This window comes from Haliotis asinina, chromosome 7, assembly GCF_037392515.1.
Source record: "Haliotis asinina isolate JCU_RB_2024 chromosome 7, JCU_Hal_asi_v2, whole genome shotgun sequence".
Taxonomy (NCBI): domain Eukaryota; kingdom Metazoa; phylum Mollusca; class Gastropoda; order Lepetellida; family Haliotidae; genus Haliotis; species Haliotis asinina.
In genome coordinates, this window is record NC_090286.1 from 51,712,093 (window position 1) to 51,730,087 (window position 17,995).

General features: G+C 39.3%; 1 protein-coding gene across 2 annotated transcripts in view; it reads right to left on the reverse strand.

Moving 5' to 3' along the window:
* Positions 1 to 3,243: 3,243 nt before the first annotated feature.
* Positions 3,244 to 17,995, reverse strand: part of LOC137290471 (intraflagellar transport protein 172 homolog) — a 49,310-nt gene continuing 34,558 nt past the window's right edge. Inside the window, exons 33-50 of one of the 2 annotated variants that reach the window (XM_067821422.1) lie at positions 17,751 to 17,893; positions 17,336 to 17,494; positions 15,933 to 16,113; positions 15,523 to 15,632; positions 15,011 to 15,028; positions 10,595 to 10,730; positions 9,779 to 9,877; positions 9,438 to 9,547; positions 8,873 to 8,936; positions 8,124 to 8,210; positions 7,664 to 7,780; positions 7,312 to 7,422; positions 6,688 to 6,903; positions 6,317 to 6,376; positions 5,765 to 5,863; positions 4,618 to 4,771; positions 4,034 to 4,125; positions 3,244 to 3,899 (exon numbers count right to left, since the gene is read on the reverse strand). In XM_067821422.1, the coding sequence (XP_067677523.1) occupies positions 3,810 to 3,899; positions 4,034 to 4,125; positions 4,618 to 4,771; positions 5,765 to 5,863; positions 6,317 to 6,376; positions 6,688 to 6,903; positions 7,312 to 7,422; positions 7,664 to 7,780; positions 8,124 to 8,210; positions 8,873 to 8,936; positions 9,438 to 9,547; positions 9,779 to 9,877; positions 10,595 to 10,730; positions 15,011 to 15,028; positions 15,523 to 15,632; positions 15,933 to 16,113; positions 17,336 to 17,494; positions 17,751 to 17,893 (2,046 nt within the window). In that variant the 3' untranslated portion in view covers positions 3,244 to 3,809. The remainder of the gene's footprint in view (positions 3,900 to 4,033; positions 4,126 to 4,617; positions 4,772 to 5,764; positions 5,864 to 6,316; positions 6,377 to 6,687; positions 6,904 to 7,311; positions 7,423 to 7,663; positions 7,781 to 8,123; positions 8,211 to 8,872; positions 8,937 to 9,437; positions 9,548 to 9,778; positions 9,878 to 10,594; positions 10,731 to 15,010; positions 15,029 to 15,522; positions 15,633 to 15,932; positions 16,114 to 17,335; positions 17,495 to 17,750; positions 17,894 to 17,995) is intronic. The other variant, XM_067821423.1, reaches the window with a different exon arrangement.

Here is a 17,995-nt window from a genome sequence, read left to right on the forward strand (position 1 = left end):
CAAAGCTGACTCAATAATAATGCTGACTCAATAATAATACAAAAGCTAAAACAAAAAAAAACTTCAGTTCCATTCAGTGTAAGACAGAGCTTGTGTCCCCATGGGGACAGTACTTTGCCTGCCTTAACTACAAAACTAATCCAATCTGCATTCCGTGGTTATATTCACATTCCTCTGTAGTGTCATTCTCTTTCCACAAAGGTTATTTGTCATATCTTCCTGTTAGGTAGGAAGATATGACAAGTAACCACTGTGGGAAGAGAATGCTGTAGTGTAAAGCAACCACCCAACATTCCCGTATGCATCATTATACAATTACAAAAATTTGTTAATCAAACATGTTCAAACAAGAAGACACAGTCATCAATATCCCCCGTAACGGTAAACTACTCCTCATGGATATGTCTTCTAGTTATGATTATGCCAAATGTTTTGGCAAAGTGGAAAGAGAGTACTGAATATATTTTTATTCAGAATTCTAAAACTACCAACAGGCACCAGTACACCATCAGACCAATCTATGTGCAACTTTGGTGAAGAAATATTGAAAGGTTTTACAGTTCTGCTTCAGATACGACCACTTCCACCACATTCAGTCAAAGTCGAACTTGTTGCTATGGAAACACAAATATATATTTTATCCAGAGTTCCAGAACTACAAAAAAGCACCAGTGCACCACCAGATCTATCTATGTGCCAAGATTGGTGAAGAAATAGTGAATAGTTGTAAAGTTGACCTCAGGAACAGGGCACACCCACCAATTTCAGTCCAAGTCAAACTTGTTGCCATGGAAACACAAAAAATATCTTATTCAGAATTCCAAAACTATAAAAAGACACCACATCTATCTATGTGAAAAGTGTTTTGAAGAAATAGTGAACGGTTTTGAAGTTCTGGTCCGGAAAAGAGCATACCCACCAATTTCTGTCTAAGTCACAATTGTTGCCATGGAAACGCCAAAAATATTTTATGAAGAATACTCAAACTACCAAAAGGCACTAATACACCACCAGATCTATCTAAGTGCCAAGTTTGGTGAAGAAATATTGAATTGTTTTAAAGTTCTGCTCCAGAAAAGATAAATGTGCACGGACGGACGGGGTGCAAAACACTTTGCGGGGGATAAAAATGAAACCAACAACCACAAGTATGGTCTTGACAAATTAGAAAGGGCAAACAATTTATATAAGCCATGATCACAAGCAGACATAAGCCTTCACATGTAATTGCATGCCCTGAGACAAGTGGATCACTTCTATAAACAACTCAGGTAGTAACTGACTGCAAATATGATATAGGGGTAGAATGTTGGCCCCAATAAGGCTGGTGGTCAATACCAAAGAAACTTGTAATGAGTAGCTTGTGGTTATCTTGCCTTGTGTTTGGCATTAACCCCCTGGATGCCGAGTTTTTTTTCAAGCGCAAATTTCCGTAAGGTTTGAAAAGTGAACGTTGAGCGAGATTTGCGCTCGCGTGGTACTGGATCTGCGTACGGCTATAAAATTGCACAGAAATGTAGAATATTTAATTTCCTATTCGTTGGTATAAATATAACTGCGGCTACCCCAGGGGTTTGAGAAATTGAGACTGCTAAAAGTTGTCCAAAAGGTTTGTGTGTGTTGAGAAACAGTAAATTTCTCAGTTTTTTAACGTGCACCAATAAAAGCACTCTGCTACGATTTTTTTAATTTGGCATCTTCACGGAAAGTGTGAGCGAAGAAAATACAGCTTGATATCTGAACGACATAAGTGTATATGAAATGGATGTATGTGCTAATGCATAACGTTATACTCACAAAATCAAAAATGACCTTCAATAAATGTCAAAAATCGATTTTCTACTATGACGTCAAACGTCGACAGAGAGGTCATACACGCATAAAGATAAGGGGGAATTACTCAGCTATGGTTTACATTAGGTCAATGTAACTCCGATCACATGGAGAGAATTTGCTGTGGATACCGACAGTATATTTTCGATATGTTTTGTTCACAGTGAACCAAACTATTCCAATACAAATTTCCCCAATGTGAGAGGATACCTTTTGGTAGTTTCACAATTTGTAAGAAAAGATGCCAGTGTACTACATCAAACAGCAGGTAATAGCGATTTGGATGTCACTATGAGATACATATTTTAGTTCTTACATTCCCATATTCTCCTGTTTGTGTAGATGTATTTTGATTAATTTTCCATCATTATTAACGGAGTAATAACCACATTTTCAAATGTAATGAAATAACTGAACATAATGCGACATTTTAGTTGACGTCACGGCATGTTTTGTGCATTTTGTGACGTCGGAAAAAGACGACTCTGGTCGCTGATTAGTATATATCTAAAATAAATTCCACTCAATGTGTAAAAGATCTCGGCTTCTGTGTCGGAATTCAAGACTTTTTAGCCAAAATATGAAATGAATGGTTTTATCACTGAAATAGGGTCCTGAATATATCAACAATTACACGGTTTTATTTTATTGTGAGCGACACGCGCACCTGTCTGGCGTAAATTTCACGACACGTGAATATTCATTGAGTATTCATTTAGGAAATAGACTTTTCTTCTTATGATTATGAAATCATTTCACTTCATAAGTATGCAATGAGAGGTAGAAAGAGATCGCTTTTTCAGTACAGAAGTATTAGAATATGGAGGTAAGGCTTGTCCAAATTAAGACATGAATGAAACAATGTCCAATTCAATAGGTAGTATTTGGAGGGGTTATCTTTGTTAAAATGTGGAATGGTTTATTAGAGAGATTATAACAATAAAACATGCAAACACACATGCAAAACGTAAAACAAATGTAAACCCTATTTCACCTCAATCTCATATGATATCTGCTCACCTCATCTCACCCGATTTCACCTGCGCTCACTCCATTCCACCCAAACTCACATCTCATGTCAGCTCACATCATTTCATCTCATCTTACAGTTACATCAACTGAGCTTAAGTTCTGGTGGATGTTGTCTTTTGCTGTAGTCAACAACATTAGCCATACCAAATGCCCGTCAGATAATATGATGTTGGCTTGACCAATAAACTGCTGCAACAATGTCAAGATGCAATATCACGTATCCAGGTCATTCATCTTGACCAACCAACTCTCAGAAGTCATGTGACCGTGATTGCCCACTGGAAGGTAGGTGAAAACACATCAAAACAAACAGTCCACAGTGGTACTTTCTTTGAACAAAGTCAGCACAGTACTTTAAAAGACAACAAGAACATGATAAACTTTCACATTTCTCTTTAATGAGATTCAATAACAAATTTGAATGACACCATTTTTCATTATACTCTGAAGAGTAAGCAAGCTCATTTTTTAATTCAATCACATTCATCATAAATACTGTCAGTTTGAATTAATATTGTGACAGATGTAAATACAAAGTAGATTGTTTACTTCTTGTACATAAATTCTCAAAGTTGTGGCCATAATTTTACTTTCAAGTTATTTTGTTTAGTTAGTTTTTTTCACGTACCTATAATTTTCATAGCAGAACCTGGCTACAATGGTAGTTAAAGCACTTTACAATAAGGCAAAAATATCTATAACAGGATACATCTATTCAAATATAACAATCAATAAATAGTAATGAGTGAACTCGCTGTCAAAAATAGGTTCAGAACTACATAAGGTTGAGAATAACATAATAAATGAGACAGTGTGTTGAACTGTCACTGCAAAAGGACGGAATGTAGAGATAACAAGTAATACAACACCATACACAACGACATATAACTGTCAGTGTCATCTATCACAGTTGAGAATCCCACAAGGAGAAGAGTTGTCTCTCCCTACTGGAAGGAGTAGCTTGGGTTGGGGGTGGCTCCACACCACATCCCGATGAACTTGAGGACATCTTGCAGCTCAGGACTGTGTGACACCTGCATTGAATGAGTGAGAATGTGTGAGTGAGGTTTTGGACATGCCATTAAAACCCATTTCACTAAAATACAGTTTCCTGTTGTGAGACAAAGGGTTAACCACAATAGGTCTGAGTGAACATCTAGGTCCATACCTTAGTTGCCATGAGAAACTTGTTCCAGTCATCCTTGTTGGCTGTCTTGCCTGGATGCTTGAACTCTACCTTATTCCGAAGGACAGGGTACCCTGGGAAGTGAGGAGTTGACATAGATCAGTATGTGGCGACATGATAACACACAGACTTTGGAGACATTTGTGATGTGAAAGTAACAAGTACTTCCAGTACAATGTACAATCCCTTAGAATCAGTGAGTGAGTGAAGTTAGTTTTACGCCAGCAATATCAAGGGAGGGGACAGCAGAAACGGCTTTCAAACACTGTACCCATGTGGGGAATCGAACCAAGCTCTTCAATGTGACTTGATTACACTTTGACCACAAAGCTACCCGACCACCCCAGTAGAATGAGAAGCTCTGCAGAAGACTAATGGTTTGGGGTGTTAAACCATTAGGAACATAATTTTGTTTTCTTTATACATAATCAAAAGCAAAAGTGAATTTGATTGACATTACTTCAATGAATTAAAGTGGTACCTGACTTTGCATGCACCCTTGAAATAGTGATGCTGTTGCAATTCTTTGCATCCAGAGAGTTCTCAATGGCCACACTAAGTCCTACCTGTAATCACACAAGGCATGGAGCGTATGCCAGTGTCCGTGGCAACCAGTGAGGCCTCGTATGTGTTTCTCTCATCCTTGGGGAGGATTTGTTCCACCTTCCTGTTCATGGACACCGTAAGGACCCATTCCTTCAGCTCCTCATGCTGGGCACTCTGCACAACACACCAACAGCTTCTTTATAGTCATTGGTTGTTTTAAGTCACCATGGGCGTCAAGTTTCTCAATCAATTAGATGTTACATATAAACATTATGTGATTATTAAGTAAAAGGGTGATGCTCCCTGAATGTTTCTTTGTCTTTGTTTGACTTACCTAGTTCCATTTTTAAAACTATTTGGATGAAAAGAGCTAGTTTAATCAAATATTTTTCCTAAAGAATGTATATCTCATGATGTCCATGTTTGGCAGTGAAATAATGCTTTGCTGCTGTCATTTCTTTAAAGGCACAATGTCACACCACACTTCTCCAAAAGTACATAATGCATTTCCATCAAAAACACTGTCAGCCCTCAGAGAAACCACAACATAATTTGTTTGAAAAAATAATTATGCATTTCGATAACAATACTGAATAAAAAAAGTATGAATGAACTAATGCAACATTGCATTAAACAGACTCTGACAACCTCTACCAGCGGAACATTATTTCAAGCGAACCCCATAGTGTTATGTCCCTTGGAGCGTTCTTTACAAATATCTTATGCGTAACATGTGATTGAAACCAGTTCAGCCAACACCATCGTTTATATTCCATGAATGATAAGAGTTATCTGTTTGAAACTCTTCACCTTGAAGTTTCAGTTATCTATTTCTGGCAAGTTGTGAGGTTAGGTTTTTTCACTGTATCAATACTAACCTAAAGTGAATGCATATGCCCCAATATATAAAGTATAGGCCAAAATAGTGTGGAAAAAGTGAGACATTGTGCCTTTAACCCTTAAACATCAAAGTCAACTTCCCTGTGAATAACTAAACTAGTTTTAAATATGGCATGCTGCTAACCTCTCCAAGAGCTGTTCATACACTGGCACCACAGCAGGTATTTTCATCACTTAATCCTACATTTACTCTCCGTAATGACAAGAATAATGTATTCAGGACATATTACATGTAAATAATGAGCTTGCAACATCTCAAGGACTTACAGACAGGTATGGTTTCTCTGGGAGTGGGATCTCAAAGGGAATATCTGTGTCCTGGAAATCACTATGGTCCAACATGTCTAGAGTCCCCTCCTCGATAGCCTGGTGGAGACACACATTGTAGTAGGCAGATATACATACAGGAATGTTAAAAAAGTACTGAAGACAAATTAGCTGATTTCATGCTATTCTGAGAATGTTAAATGGAAATGTAAGAGGCTCAGAACAAGTTCCAGCAATGAGGGCTGTGTTGCAGAGAATATATTCAAATACTGTTGCTGCTAACTAAACAATGGTAAACTGGGAAATAACAAAACAGAAAGAAAAAGAAAAGTTTGTTCAGGAGTGAGTGAGTTTAAGAATGCTTTTAGCACTATTCCAGCAATATCATGGCAGAGACTCAAAGTGGGAATTGAATCCGGGTCCTCGGTGTTACATGCGAACACTTTAATCACCAAGCTACCCCACTGCTCCTATTAGTTCTGGAGGAAAATGCATGCATACTGTACTCTAAAAAGAGGACAAGACTTGAAATTGTGATGATAGTCAATATACCTCTGCTATATCCAGGTATCTGTTCAGGAACACGAAAGCCATGTTCTCCCAGCCATTGTTCTGCAAATACAATAATGTGATCATCAATGCAGGTAGTTCACAGGTTCATAATATAAAATTTTAATTAAAATTCACATACTTCAGAAAATTCTCGTTAATGTCTGATATTCTGAAATTCATACTACAACAATGTGCTACCATTTATCAGTACTATCCTGCAAAATATCAAATCTTCCCTATGCATCCATTAGAATATTCAGGTCCAAAATGACAATTATTTCCACTAGGAAGTGACTAGGAAACAAAACACAAAACATCAGTGATTAATGTAGCAAATTATTGTTTATCCTTTCCAAAGAAGAACATCTCACCCTGCACATTATCCCTGCCTCGTAGAAAGCCTTATCAGCTGGTATGATGTCGGTGTGACGAAGCAAGGACACGCAGATACGGGCAGCAATCGTGTCCAGGGACTTCTGACCCAGGGATGCTGACCGAGTAGCATAGTAGTGGGCGATGAGTAGCAGAGTCTCAAATTCTTCATGGTTGGGAGAGTTGGCATCAGGAGACTTGGACATGTTCTCACACTGTCATTGTAGGAAACACAAAGGTGGTAGCTACACTGGAATAACTTGTTTTGTTTTCTGTTTATTGATTTATCCTACAGTCAGTAAAATTCATGGCTTCGAGAAAATAATGCAACATTTCACAATGTCAGGGCAGGATGATACAGAATTATCAAAGTCATCACAGATCCTGACAACCAGACCTGAAAGAACCACTTTCTACAGGTGGCTGATAGTTGCCTTCATAAGTTTGAACTCAAAAAGAAGGAATTGTGCAGACAAAAAGAAAAAAAAAGAGCGATATCAGGACTTCAACCCATGACTGGCAGATCCTGGTAATAATGAGAGGCAACTCTACACACAGACCTTAGTTCTGGGGCAATGTTTAATAATTTGTTTTTCAGTGCCAGACTACTGAAGCCGTGTTACCAGGTCAAACAGCATGTCTCGAAGGTCGGCCCACGTCCTGAATGCTTCTGGTTTGTTGAGATCCCGCTGACTGACGACATCGCTGAACAGCCGCTTGTAGATGTTGTAGTTCTGGGGAAGAGAACACAGCCGAAACTGTTCAAGCAAACAAGCACTGCAAACATACCATGAACATTAGTGTCTTTGAGTGGATTGACAATTATGTCAGCTCTGTTGTGGTTGAATTAATATAACCACACCAGTGACTGAAGCCATTTGGGACAATGAATCCCTAGAGAATGTGTCCAAGTCCTACTTGAGAACAAACATGCTCACAGTGCTACAAATATGTAACACTGAGTTCAAATCATACCTGAGCATTAGCTGGAGCTCCATATTTGGCATAGAGACCAAGCGCTTCTGTCGAGGTTCCTCCCTTGATGAGGTGTGTAGCATACAGAGCAATGTACTTGTGGAGAACTTTGGGATTCTACAACAGATCAGATTTTATCTCAACAATAATCTAAATGTCATGAATCATGGCAACGCAGTTTGGGATCAATATATCTCTTGTACCATCATTACGTTTATCGCAGATTCAAGTAAAGCAACAGCAGTCTGATAGCATGCCTTTCAGTAAATACTTCCATATATATTGATCCTACATTCCTTCTAGGAAAAACACACCAATAATTCTAATACCTCTTCCACAATTTTGCTAATGCTTACTACTATCCTCAGACATATTATGAGTCTATGACAGACACTTCACAATACAAGACTTGAAATATTACTACTGATATTCACAGAACATGTATAAAACCCAACAGTACCTGCTGTTCTGCTGTCTGAATGCACTTGTTCCACTCTCCCTTCTCGGCATACATGTCCAGGGCCCCAATGACATCCACATTAGCCAGCTGCAGCATAGAACACACTGTGTTACACCATACAGGACAATCCAGGGGTCAAAATAATGGGAAGCTGGGAGAGGGAATAAAGACTGATTGCGTTGTCTGACATTCCTCTCAGACTTAGTTGAGCCATATGACAGCAGACAGTAAATAATTACGTCTTGACGCAATAAATCTTCTGTTACAAACAACATATGCTGGGAACCAGTTCAACCCAGAATGCCCCCGGGGTAAAGAAGACAGTGTCTGAACCAGCTGTTCCAACCATCTGGATCAGCAAGTGCAATACACTACATGATGTTTGATAGTTGTCATTATTGTTATTTACAGTATTAGATGTCAGCTGCAACAATAGTGGACACTATATAGACAGTATAAACAAGCTTATCAAAACAGCAGGCAAATTCTGCTGTGTTGGCAGAAAAAGAATGAGTCTCAGTCTCTATGTCTGGAAGAGATGAGACAAATCATCAAGCAATTAACATACAATGAAATCCACAACCAAGTCAAGTACCTTGATCCAATTCCATTATTCACCTATTACAACAAACAGGGGTTGCAGAAGATCAGTTCTAGCCCCGATCTTCATATGCACAACAATACAGTCCTGTCTAAAGGATATGTGTTTGAGACACAGTGTATGAATGATATATGCAAAGGTGACTCACATCTTCAGCCCTGCCCTGGTTCTTGCAGTACTCCTTGTATCGCTCGTCAACATACGGCTCATATCTACAACATACAGGAAGTCACTGTAGACATGATGATAACTCTCAGTCTTATATCACAAACATGTGTTATATGAAAAAGCCGAACTAATTATTGTTGTGCGATTTCAGAAATATGTAATATTTAATTTGAATAATGGTATAACTGTAAAAAAAATGTTGCCATGTGTTTCTCAACATAATAATGGACACATATGAACACTGGGAGCATCTTTATTGGTTAAGGCCACCTCAGCAATATTCAAGGTTTAAGACAGCAGCCTGTATATAGCTGTATATGAACCAGACAATCCCATGATTAGAGAAAGGATCAATGTTATAAGGGTACAATGACTGGCAAACAACCAAGTAACCAAATGTAGATGTTTCCCCTCACAGCCAGATTAAACCTGCCATACCAATGGTCAAGGAGAAAGTAAATGAGAAAGTCTAATCTCAAATACAAAATTTCTCTCAGTAAAAATAGGAAGACTTATATGAATAAAACATGAAGGATTTGTATCACCTTGGTTCAAGCTCCTTTGCCACCTTCTTTGCCTTGCCCCAGTCAGCACATGCAATGAACATGTCGATTGCCTCCTTCACCATGTCACTGGCTAGGTACAGCTCGGCTGCCTGAAGTGTAAGTGAAGTTTTCAGTGAGCAAATCCTCAACCATGTCCAGTGACATCAGTGACCTGCCTTTTTTGAGGATGAGAGAATAATGTATACTGTCGCAGACAGAAACAACCAAACCACATCATGTCCTAACACACCAGACCAATCTTATTTTGTTGTCCTTTTAACATATTCCCATTTGGCATAATGTCGACTATTATACTGTGGCCTCCATGCTGGTCTACTTACTGAAGTGTGTTTGTTGATCTCTGCCAGGCGAGGACACACCATCTCAATGACCATCTGGGACTTCTCGGCACCCAGGAACTTGAGTGCAAGGTCACCAGCCTGTGTTCAACAATTAATTAGTAATTAGACAATAATACCTTAACTTATCCCCTCTTTACGTCTCTCAATGAAATGTCCTTCGGGTAATACTCGCTGCACAAGAACGTTGCAGCATTCAGTTGATATGTTTTTCATTTGCGTGCTGATAATTCCATACTCAGCAACATTGCAGCAACATCTCAGAGGCCTGAACACACTTAAGTCTGGGCAACAAAACCTGGGATAAGTATCTCGGTGATCCACAATAAAGACTTGCAATCAATAAAGTCACCACGCCTAACCAACTGATATATTCAAACCTCTTGTAGAACAAAACATCACAACCAGTACAGGACCAGTGCTAACCCATGTAAATATGGTTTCACTCTGGTTTTAGTAATACTACAACATGGAGTTCTAACATGAAGCCTCTATGGGAAGCAGACATGATAATGTTAATATCAATAAATGTTTGTTCATATAGTCAATCAGATTTTTCTAGAACAATAAAACCTCCTTAGTTCTGACCCTAAGAATAGTTCAACCCAGCCAGTGAGTGATTGCTTTGGCATTATTCCAGCAGTTTTCTGTGGCCTGTAAATTATCTAATCTGGGCTCAACAAATATGGCACTGCATGAGGACCAGTAACACAATGCATCCAGGCTACAAGATGCTGCCATCAGATCATCATTCGCTTCGGTTGATTTTAAAAGAGTCACTGGAACATCCATCCATACCTTCATCCAACATTTCTCCAGTATACGGACATCCTCTGTCATTTTGTTGGTGACCTTGACATAGCACTCAACAGCACGGGCATACTCCCCGGATGATTCCCACTCACGAGCCTGGTGTATCATCGACTCAGCACCTCTGTAATCAAAACAAGCCATCAATATCATCTCTTTAGCAAGAAACTTACTTCCTTTGAAACCTTGCTTGGTTGCAGCAAGGAGCTCATTAACATGACGCTGAGTTTATTAGCAACCTACTTTGTGCCCAATAATCGGCATGTGTCAAATTGTCAGCGGACAGTTTGGACAATTTGGAAAGGGTATTGTACCTTTGCAGTGACATGACCATGAACCATTCTCATGACAGGCATCCCTTGGCAATCTGGTCCTATATTTATCTTGAGATAATGATATTCACATTTTACCCCTTGACTCTCACATGTATTCCATACTTTTGAGATTGATGGTAACGATATTTTCAATGAGAGCAAAGAATATACATATACACTGAACAATTCATAGTGTGACAAAAGCATGGACATGCCTCATATGCAGTGGAAGAAGATGTACACAACAACTGTACAAATGTGGACCTAAGCTAATTCATGAATAAAAACAATGCAGTCTTCACCAATGAATGCACTTACAGCAAAATTAGTCTAGAAACTGTCATCTGACCATGTTTCCTTGTTTCTGAAAATATTTTAGTCCCCATGTTTACCAAAAGGAAACAAAAGGAATGTGAACTTAACCCCAATAATAAATGAAACTTTCACAATAACGTGAAACCAGACTATCAGACATTTGTATAGAAATTACCTTAGTGTATCTCTATCTACCAACCAGTTTCAAGCGTACCTATCACACAGGCTGGCAATTATTTATAAAAGTTATTGGCAAAGACTGCAAGTGAACAAAACATATGACAATGAAATAAAAGACTAATGTCATAACATGTAAAACACATCTATAGATACCTCACATCTAGAAAGCACGTTAGGAGTGTTATGGGTACCTACACCCTGAGGAAGCTACATGACAAGCATCATGGTGTAGAGCTGCACACACACATGGTTAAATATACAGTTGTGACACGCCCCTTACTGGCATATAGCTCAGGATGGCTCACATTGCACACTCGTTTCAGCTCCCTGGTGTGTTTGTTGTTTATGCAGGCTCAGTATATCTCTATTTAGCCACATTAGCTAGACTGAACCAGATAATCAAGTGACTGACAAGAGTGAAACAACTGGGATATGACATGCATCAACAAAGTCAGCAAGTTTGACCACCTGTACCTGCATCTTCTTTCTCTTTAACTGACTTACTTCTAAGCTGGGTAGCAGCCAATAATTTTGTGTGGTCATGCCTACATCCACTATGTTTTGTTCTCAGGTTTTCCTAAACCTTCTCACCGTGAATGCAAATGCCTCTTTATCAACTATGCATCAGATTTCACCCCAAATGGTACTTGAATCTGAAATTTAGATCCGTCATTGAAATGTGACAGATCCAGAATCAGATGAATCTACATAAAACCTGCATTACATCGGTTCAAATCTGAAGTCGGTTCAAGCCTATAGTTAGTTGTTTTCCTAGACAATATACATATCTTGACATCAATCTCTCAGTCTCTATGACTGTGATACAGAAGGTTCTCCTGACAGCCATAATCAACCTTCACGTAATCTGGCCCTTTTCTGAACATTCTCTGTGAGCAAAACGTACTTCATGGGGAACAGTCAATTAGGACCTTCACCCACTTTAGTCCCCTAATACCAGAATGTGTGCCGGTTCTGTTCCATCAGCCATTTGTCACCCCCGGTGAGAAGCGTGAAAATAGTTTAATATTACATGGTGGTTTCTTAAACACCTTTTTCTGTGATTGATAAAAAAACCCTACAGATTTCAGCTCCTACTAGGCGCAGAGGTTTCAGGACCATGTGTCTTATTTATGTTTTGTGCAATTTTCCCAATTTCAAGTTATTTAATCATTTTAAGTTCTCATTTGAACCCAACCAGACAATACTCAGGACCTATTCTTGCCACAAAGTGTTTGTTTGTTGTTTTAAAGCCACTCATGGGTACTAGAGACATTCTGCAGTCTGGACCACTGTTTGTGTATAATGACCGGTAATCAATATTCCTTATAGTCACCTCTAATAGCTGGCATTGCTTGCTGGTACTAATTTTAACCAGAATTTGCAAGGGGGCTAACCTACAGGTAACATGCTACTATTTGTTTAATCCAAACACGGCAATGTAAAAGATCTAATGTGTCTTGATTGTCAACAACATTAACATCTATAATCAAGCATATGTTTGAGTTTCTTGATGAGTGAGGAAACTAAGAAAAATATAACAATAAAAAACATAAATATACATAGTTCAGTTTAGGAGATACACAGTTAAGAGGATGTACGTGTACACAGTCAGTACTAAAGTAGAGCTCACATCAGAGCAAGTCACTGTTAACAGATATGTTAAATATAAATATTGAGTATATAGCCAAGTGATTAGATAATCAATGACTGTTTCCACACAATTTCAATGAAATACACTTGTGTACACATTCAAACCAAATACAGCAGGAGGGAGATAACTCATTCCTACATACCCTTCCTCAAAGCTGGAAACAGGAAGTATCCATGATCAAGAATATACCCAAAGTATTTTTATACTACACTTGTAACAGGGGTTTTTAAAACAGAAAATTGCAAGTTAAAACATTTTAAGGATGAGCTTTTACGGCTTTTGCTAGAAAATAAACTCAAAATAATCATATTTCTGTTGATATTAATATTAATATATTAAATATATCAGCATCATAAATTTAATTATACGGATGTTTTCATCTAAACTGACCACATATGCATATGGAAATGAATATTATAAAATATATACAAAAATATCAATATCAACAGTGCTGGTAACATTAGAATATTTCTACTTGTAACTATGTCTTGTTACCATGGTAACATATCTTTCAGTATTATGTCTATAACATTTGTAAGTGCTAACTACATGGCTATCGTCAAATGAGATGCTACAAGGCCTAGTGTAAGTGTCAGGCAATATCTACAAGTTTTCTTATAATGTTAATCAGACATCCTACAAATGTCCTCAACATAACAACATACAAGCACATTACAACAGGAACAAGACCACACAAGAATGGCTAGGTGAACATGACAAAAAACTTGTCCTTCTACTGTGAACATTCAGAATACATACAGTGGATATCAACCTGTCACATCTAAGCTTGAAATTCAATAGTCTAATAGTGAACACTGTATGGTAAAACAGGCAGTACCAACTTTTCTCTTTATCTAAGACCATAACAACATATCCACTGTCAACAAAATGTAATCCATCAGATCTCAGCACCAACAACTTCAGTCAGTTAGCCTACACATGGTGAATTTAAAACTGGTTTGAAAAGTATTGCAGTCACATCATGGCATGTCATTTTGGGGGATTACTGTGGTTTTGATGTTTCCCATGTTATGCTTACACACCTAGAAACAAACTCAGAGCTAAATGGGAGTCGAACCCTCAATCACTGACTTCCATGCCAAAGAGATTCAAACCTTGAACGGCCCACTGTAACAGCTTACACAACTGACCCACCGCTACCCTCACTGTTCACACAAATCTATCATTGCAAAACTCCTGTTCTCAAAATGATGTAATATTTCTTACATAAAGTAAAACGGCCAGAATGATTTACATAGTGAGAGTATGGAACAGTTTTCCTACTGTTCAACACAGAGGAACAGCCTTTCAATGAGGTGCTAGAAACTCTGTAATGAGGACACAAGTGATGTCTCACTCAAATTGGCTGCCCTGGACCCGATTTCTCAAAACAAACTTACGTCTGAGACTTGAGATTTGAGATTGGTGGAAAGATCACTAAAAAGAACAGGCTTTTCTATTTTGAAAATACAGTTGACTTAAAAATCCAGCTGTTTCAATTTGTCAAATTCAGTTAAAAATTTGAATAAAAGCCTGATCTTACAACCCACCCAATAAGTTTTACCAACCATGTAATGAAAACAAAACCTAAAGTTGATTCACTTCAACTGATTGTCTAAAGCCAACTTAGAGTCTTAGAACCCCTGCATCAAAAACCTAGCACTAGGTCGCTTGAGCTGGCTGCCCTTACCTAAGAGCCTGTCCAAGTAAGTTTCACCAACCAAGTAATGACCACACAACCTAGTGCTGTCTAATTACAGCTGACTCTCCAAAGCGGTTTTATCAATGCGGTACGTGAGATGAAGTAATGGGAGTTTAACGCCACCAATGGCCTCCACAAAAAAGAGTTAGCAACACTTTGATAATGACATATCACTACACTTGAATGACAGGAGGCCCTGCAAGTAGTGACAGACAGAGGCTGCTAGGACAATACATACTCACCCTTCTCCTCCTTTGCCACTGGACAGGGAACAAGCATAAATACCAAGTTATCTCCCCTGACAATATATATCCCTATGATTTTGTGTTAAAGTGTTTTCAAAAGTAATTCAGTGCACAAGTTTAAATAGAATGAAAAATATTTCCAATCTTGATAATCCTTCAAACAAAGATGTGGAACTATGTGGCATGAATCTCTAGTATATATAGCATGACTACCCCTAAGTGAGTACCTACACCAACCGTATAAACTCAGAGCAATGTAGGCAAGCTATTAATCAATTGTGTGAACACAAAGGCATGACAAACTCAATCAGCCAGGCCCAAACTGAGTTTGGTACCACACAGCAGCTAGCAAGCCAAACCTTAACAACCCTAGGATGCCTGTGTTCGACTTTTTAAGAGCACAGGCATGGTGGAGCTTTTAGCCCTGGAATCACCAGATGCTTTGCAATACATTACAGGTTAATGAAGTATATATTCCTATGTTGATTCTGAATGCTGTAGGTCCATACCTGGGTCCCTTGTTGGTCATCTCTCTATCATACTCATCCTGGAGCTGCTGCAGTTTGTGCGGGACATACTCCTTACACACTCGCAGGGCATCCTGCCACATGCCCGAGTCCTGTAGAAACAGATATACCAGAGTGAGAAGTTTGGTATATTTTTGGGCATAATCAATATTCAAGTATGGGATAATCACTTAAGAGGACACCAGGACGGTATCAGACATGAGTGTTTATGGTTTTACACTGTTCTTAGCAAATTCAAGCAGTATCTGGTGGGAAATGGCATTCAAATCATTGTACCCATGTGGGAAATCAAAACTTGGTCCAAGTGTCACAGGTGATTGCTTTAACCATTGTGCCACCACACCATTCCCCTAAATGTCACAGTAATTGAAAAGAAGTAGCAAGCATCTTACCCGGTAGTATTTCACAGCCAACTCCGGCCTCTGGGCTCTCAGCAGGAAGGACTCAGCCTTGGCATATTCCTTCTCCTCGAACGCAAATCTGGCTTGGCCGACCAGCACATCAGCCACGGAGTCAGCATCATGCGCTTCAGCTACACGCTGCGCCGAGTCCCAGTCCTGGTTATGGACATACCTGTAACACAGAGCAGTCAGCGAGTCAGTCAGCGAGTCAGTCAGTCAGTCAGTCAGTCAGTCAGTCAGTCAGCGAGTCAGTCAGTCAGCGAGTCAGTCAGTCAGTCAGTCAGTCAGTCAGTCAGTCAGTCAGTCAGCGAGTCAGTCAGTCAGTCAGTCAGTCAGCGAGTCAGTCAGTCAGTCAGTCAGTCAGCGAGTCAGTCAGTCAGCGAGTCAGTCAGTCAATCAGTCAGTCAGTCAGTCAGTCAGTCAGCGAGTCAGTCAGTCAGCGAGTCAGTCAGTCAGTCAGTCAGTCAGTCAGCGAGTCAGTCAGTCAGTCAGTCAGTCAGTCAGTCAGCGAGTCAGTCAGTCAGTCAGTCAGTCAGTCAGTCAGCGAGTCAGTCAGTCAGTCAGTCAGTCAGTCAGCGAGTCAGTCAGTCAGTCAGCGAGTCAGTCAGTCAGTCAGCGAGTCAGTCAGTCAGTCAGTCAGTCAGCGAGTCAGTCAGTCAGTCAGTCAGTCAGCGAGTCAGTCAGTCAGCGAGTCAGTCAGCGAGTTAGTCAGTCAGTCAGTCAGCGAGTCAGTCAGTCAGTCAGTCAGTCAGTCAGTCAGTCAGCGAGTCAGTCAGTCAGCGAGTCAGTCAGCGAGTTAGTCAGTCAGTCAGTCAGCGAGTCAGTCAGTCAGTCAGTCAGTCAGCGAGTCAGTCAGTCAGTCAGTCAGTCAGTCAGTCAGTCAGCGAGTCAGTCAGTCAGTCAGTCAGTCAGTCAGTCAGTCAGCGAGTCAGTCAGTCAGTCAGTCAGTCAGTCAGCGAGTCAGTCAGTCAGTCAGTCAGTCAGTCAGTCAGTCAGCGAGTCAGCAGGGATGAAGTGGGCTAACAGCCATGTAGCAATGTAAACATGAACCCATGACTTTGAAGAAATGTTTAATACAAAGCATGATCAAATAAAAGTCTAACTAAATATTTTTCAAGCCTCATAAGCCATACATCATGTCACTTAGAACAATTTTTAAATTAAAGACACAGCATATGTCTGTGATGTAAAGGGAAGTTGTACTGTAACATAATTTTCCACTATGCAGTATCATGCCGGGATTGTGTCTCCACAACACAAATTGTCACTGATTTTATTTCCTTTCTTGGAAACAGAGCTAAACTTGTGGCTGACTTGGTGCCAATCTGGCAGAGCTGATGGTACAAGAAAGTATATTTTCTGAGTGTTAACTGCAGTTTATAATGTCAGCTTACATGAGAACAGCTTCCTTGGGTCTGGCTGCTTTAATGAATTCCGCCTCTGCCTCTTGGAATTTGCCCTCGTCTTCCAGAAACATGGCATACTTTAGGTGAATATCAGGCAGTTTGTTCTTCATGGCAACACGACCCAAGTCAAAAGCAAACTCAAATGCACTGAAACACGTTAATATTGATTTCTTCATAGTATAATAGCTGAAATTTTCTAATCTGCTCGTATTGAGATGTACACAAAACTTGTTGCAAACTTGTATACAATCATAAGTGAAATTAGTATTAAATAAATATTAAGCATAAGAGATAAAGAAAATAAAATTACACCCTTTAACAAAGTTGAAAATATAACAATACTTAACACTAATTTTTTTCTAAAACTTCTAAAACATCAAGCAAATTTCATCATATCAGATACCAGTTTTCTGTAGCATAGTCAATGGCTGCCTCCAAGAGACCAAACTTGTTGAGCAGTTTGACTGCCGAGTCTCCTCCCAGACTCTTGGCCCACAGATATGCCACCTGTTTAGCTGCTGTAGCACCACCCTGAGCCTTGGCAACCTGAGTCACAGAGAACACATTATATGTCAACCCAAGTCATAGCTCACACACTATATGTCAACCCAAGTTACAGATCACACATTATAAATCAACTCCAATAAC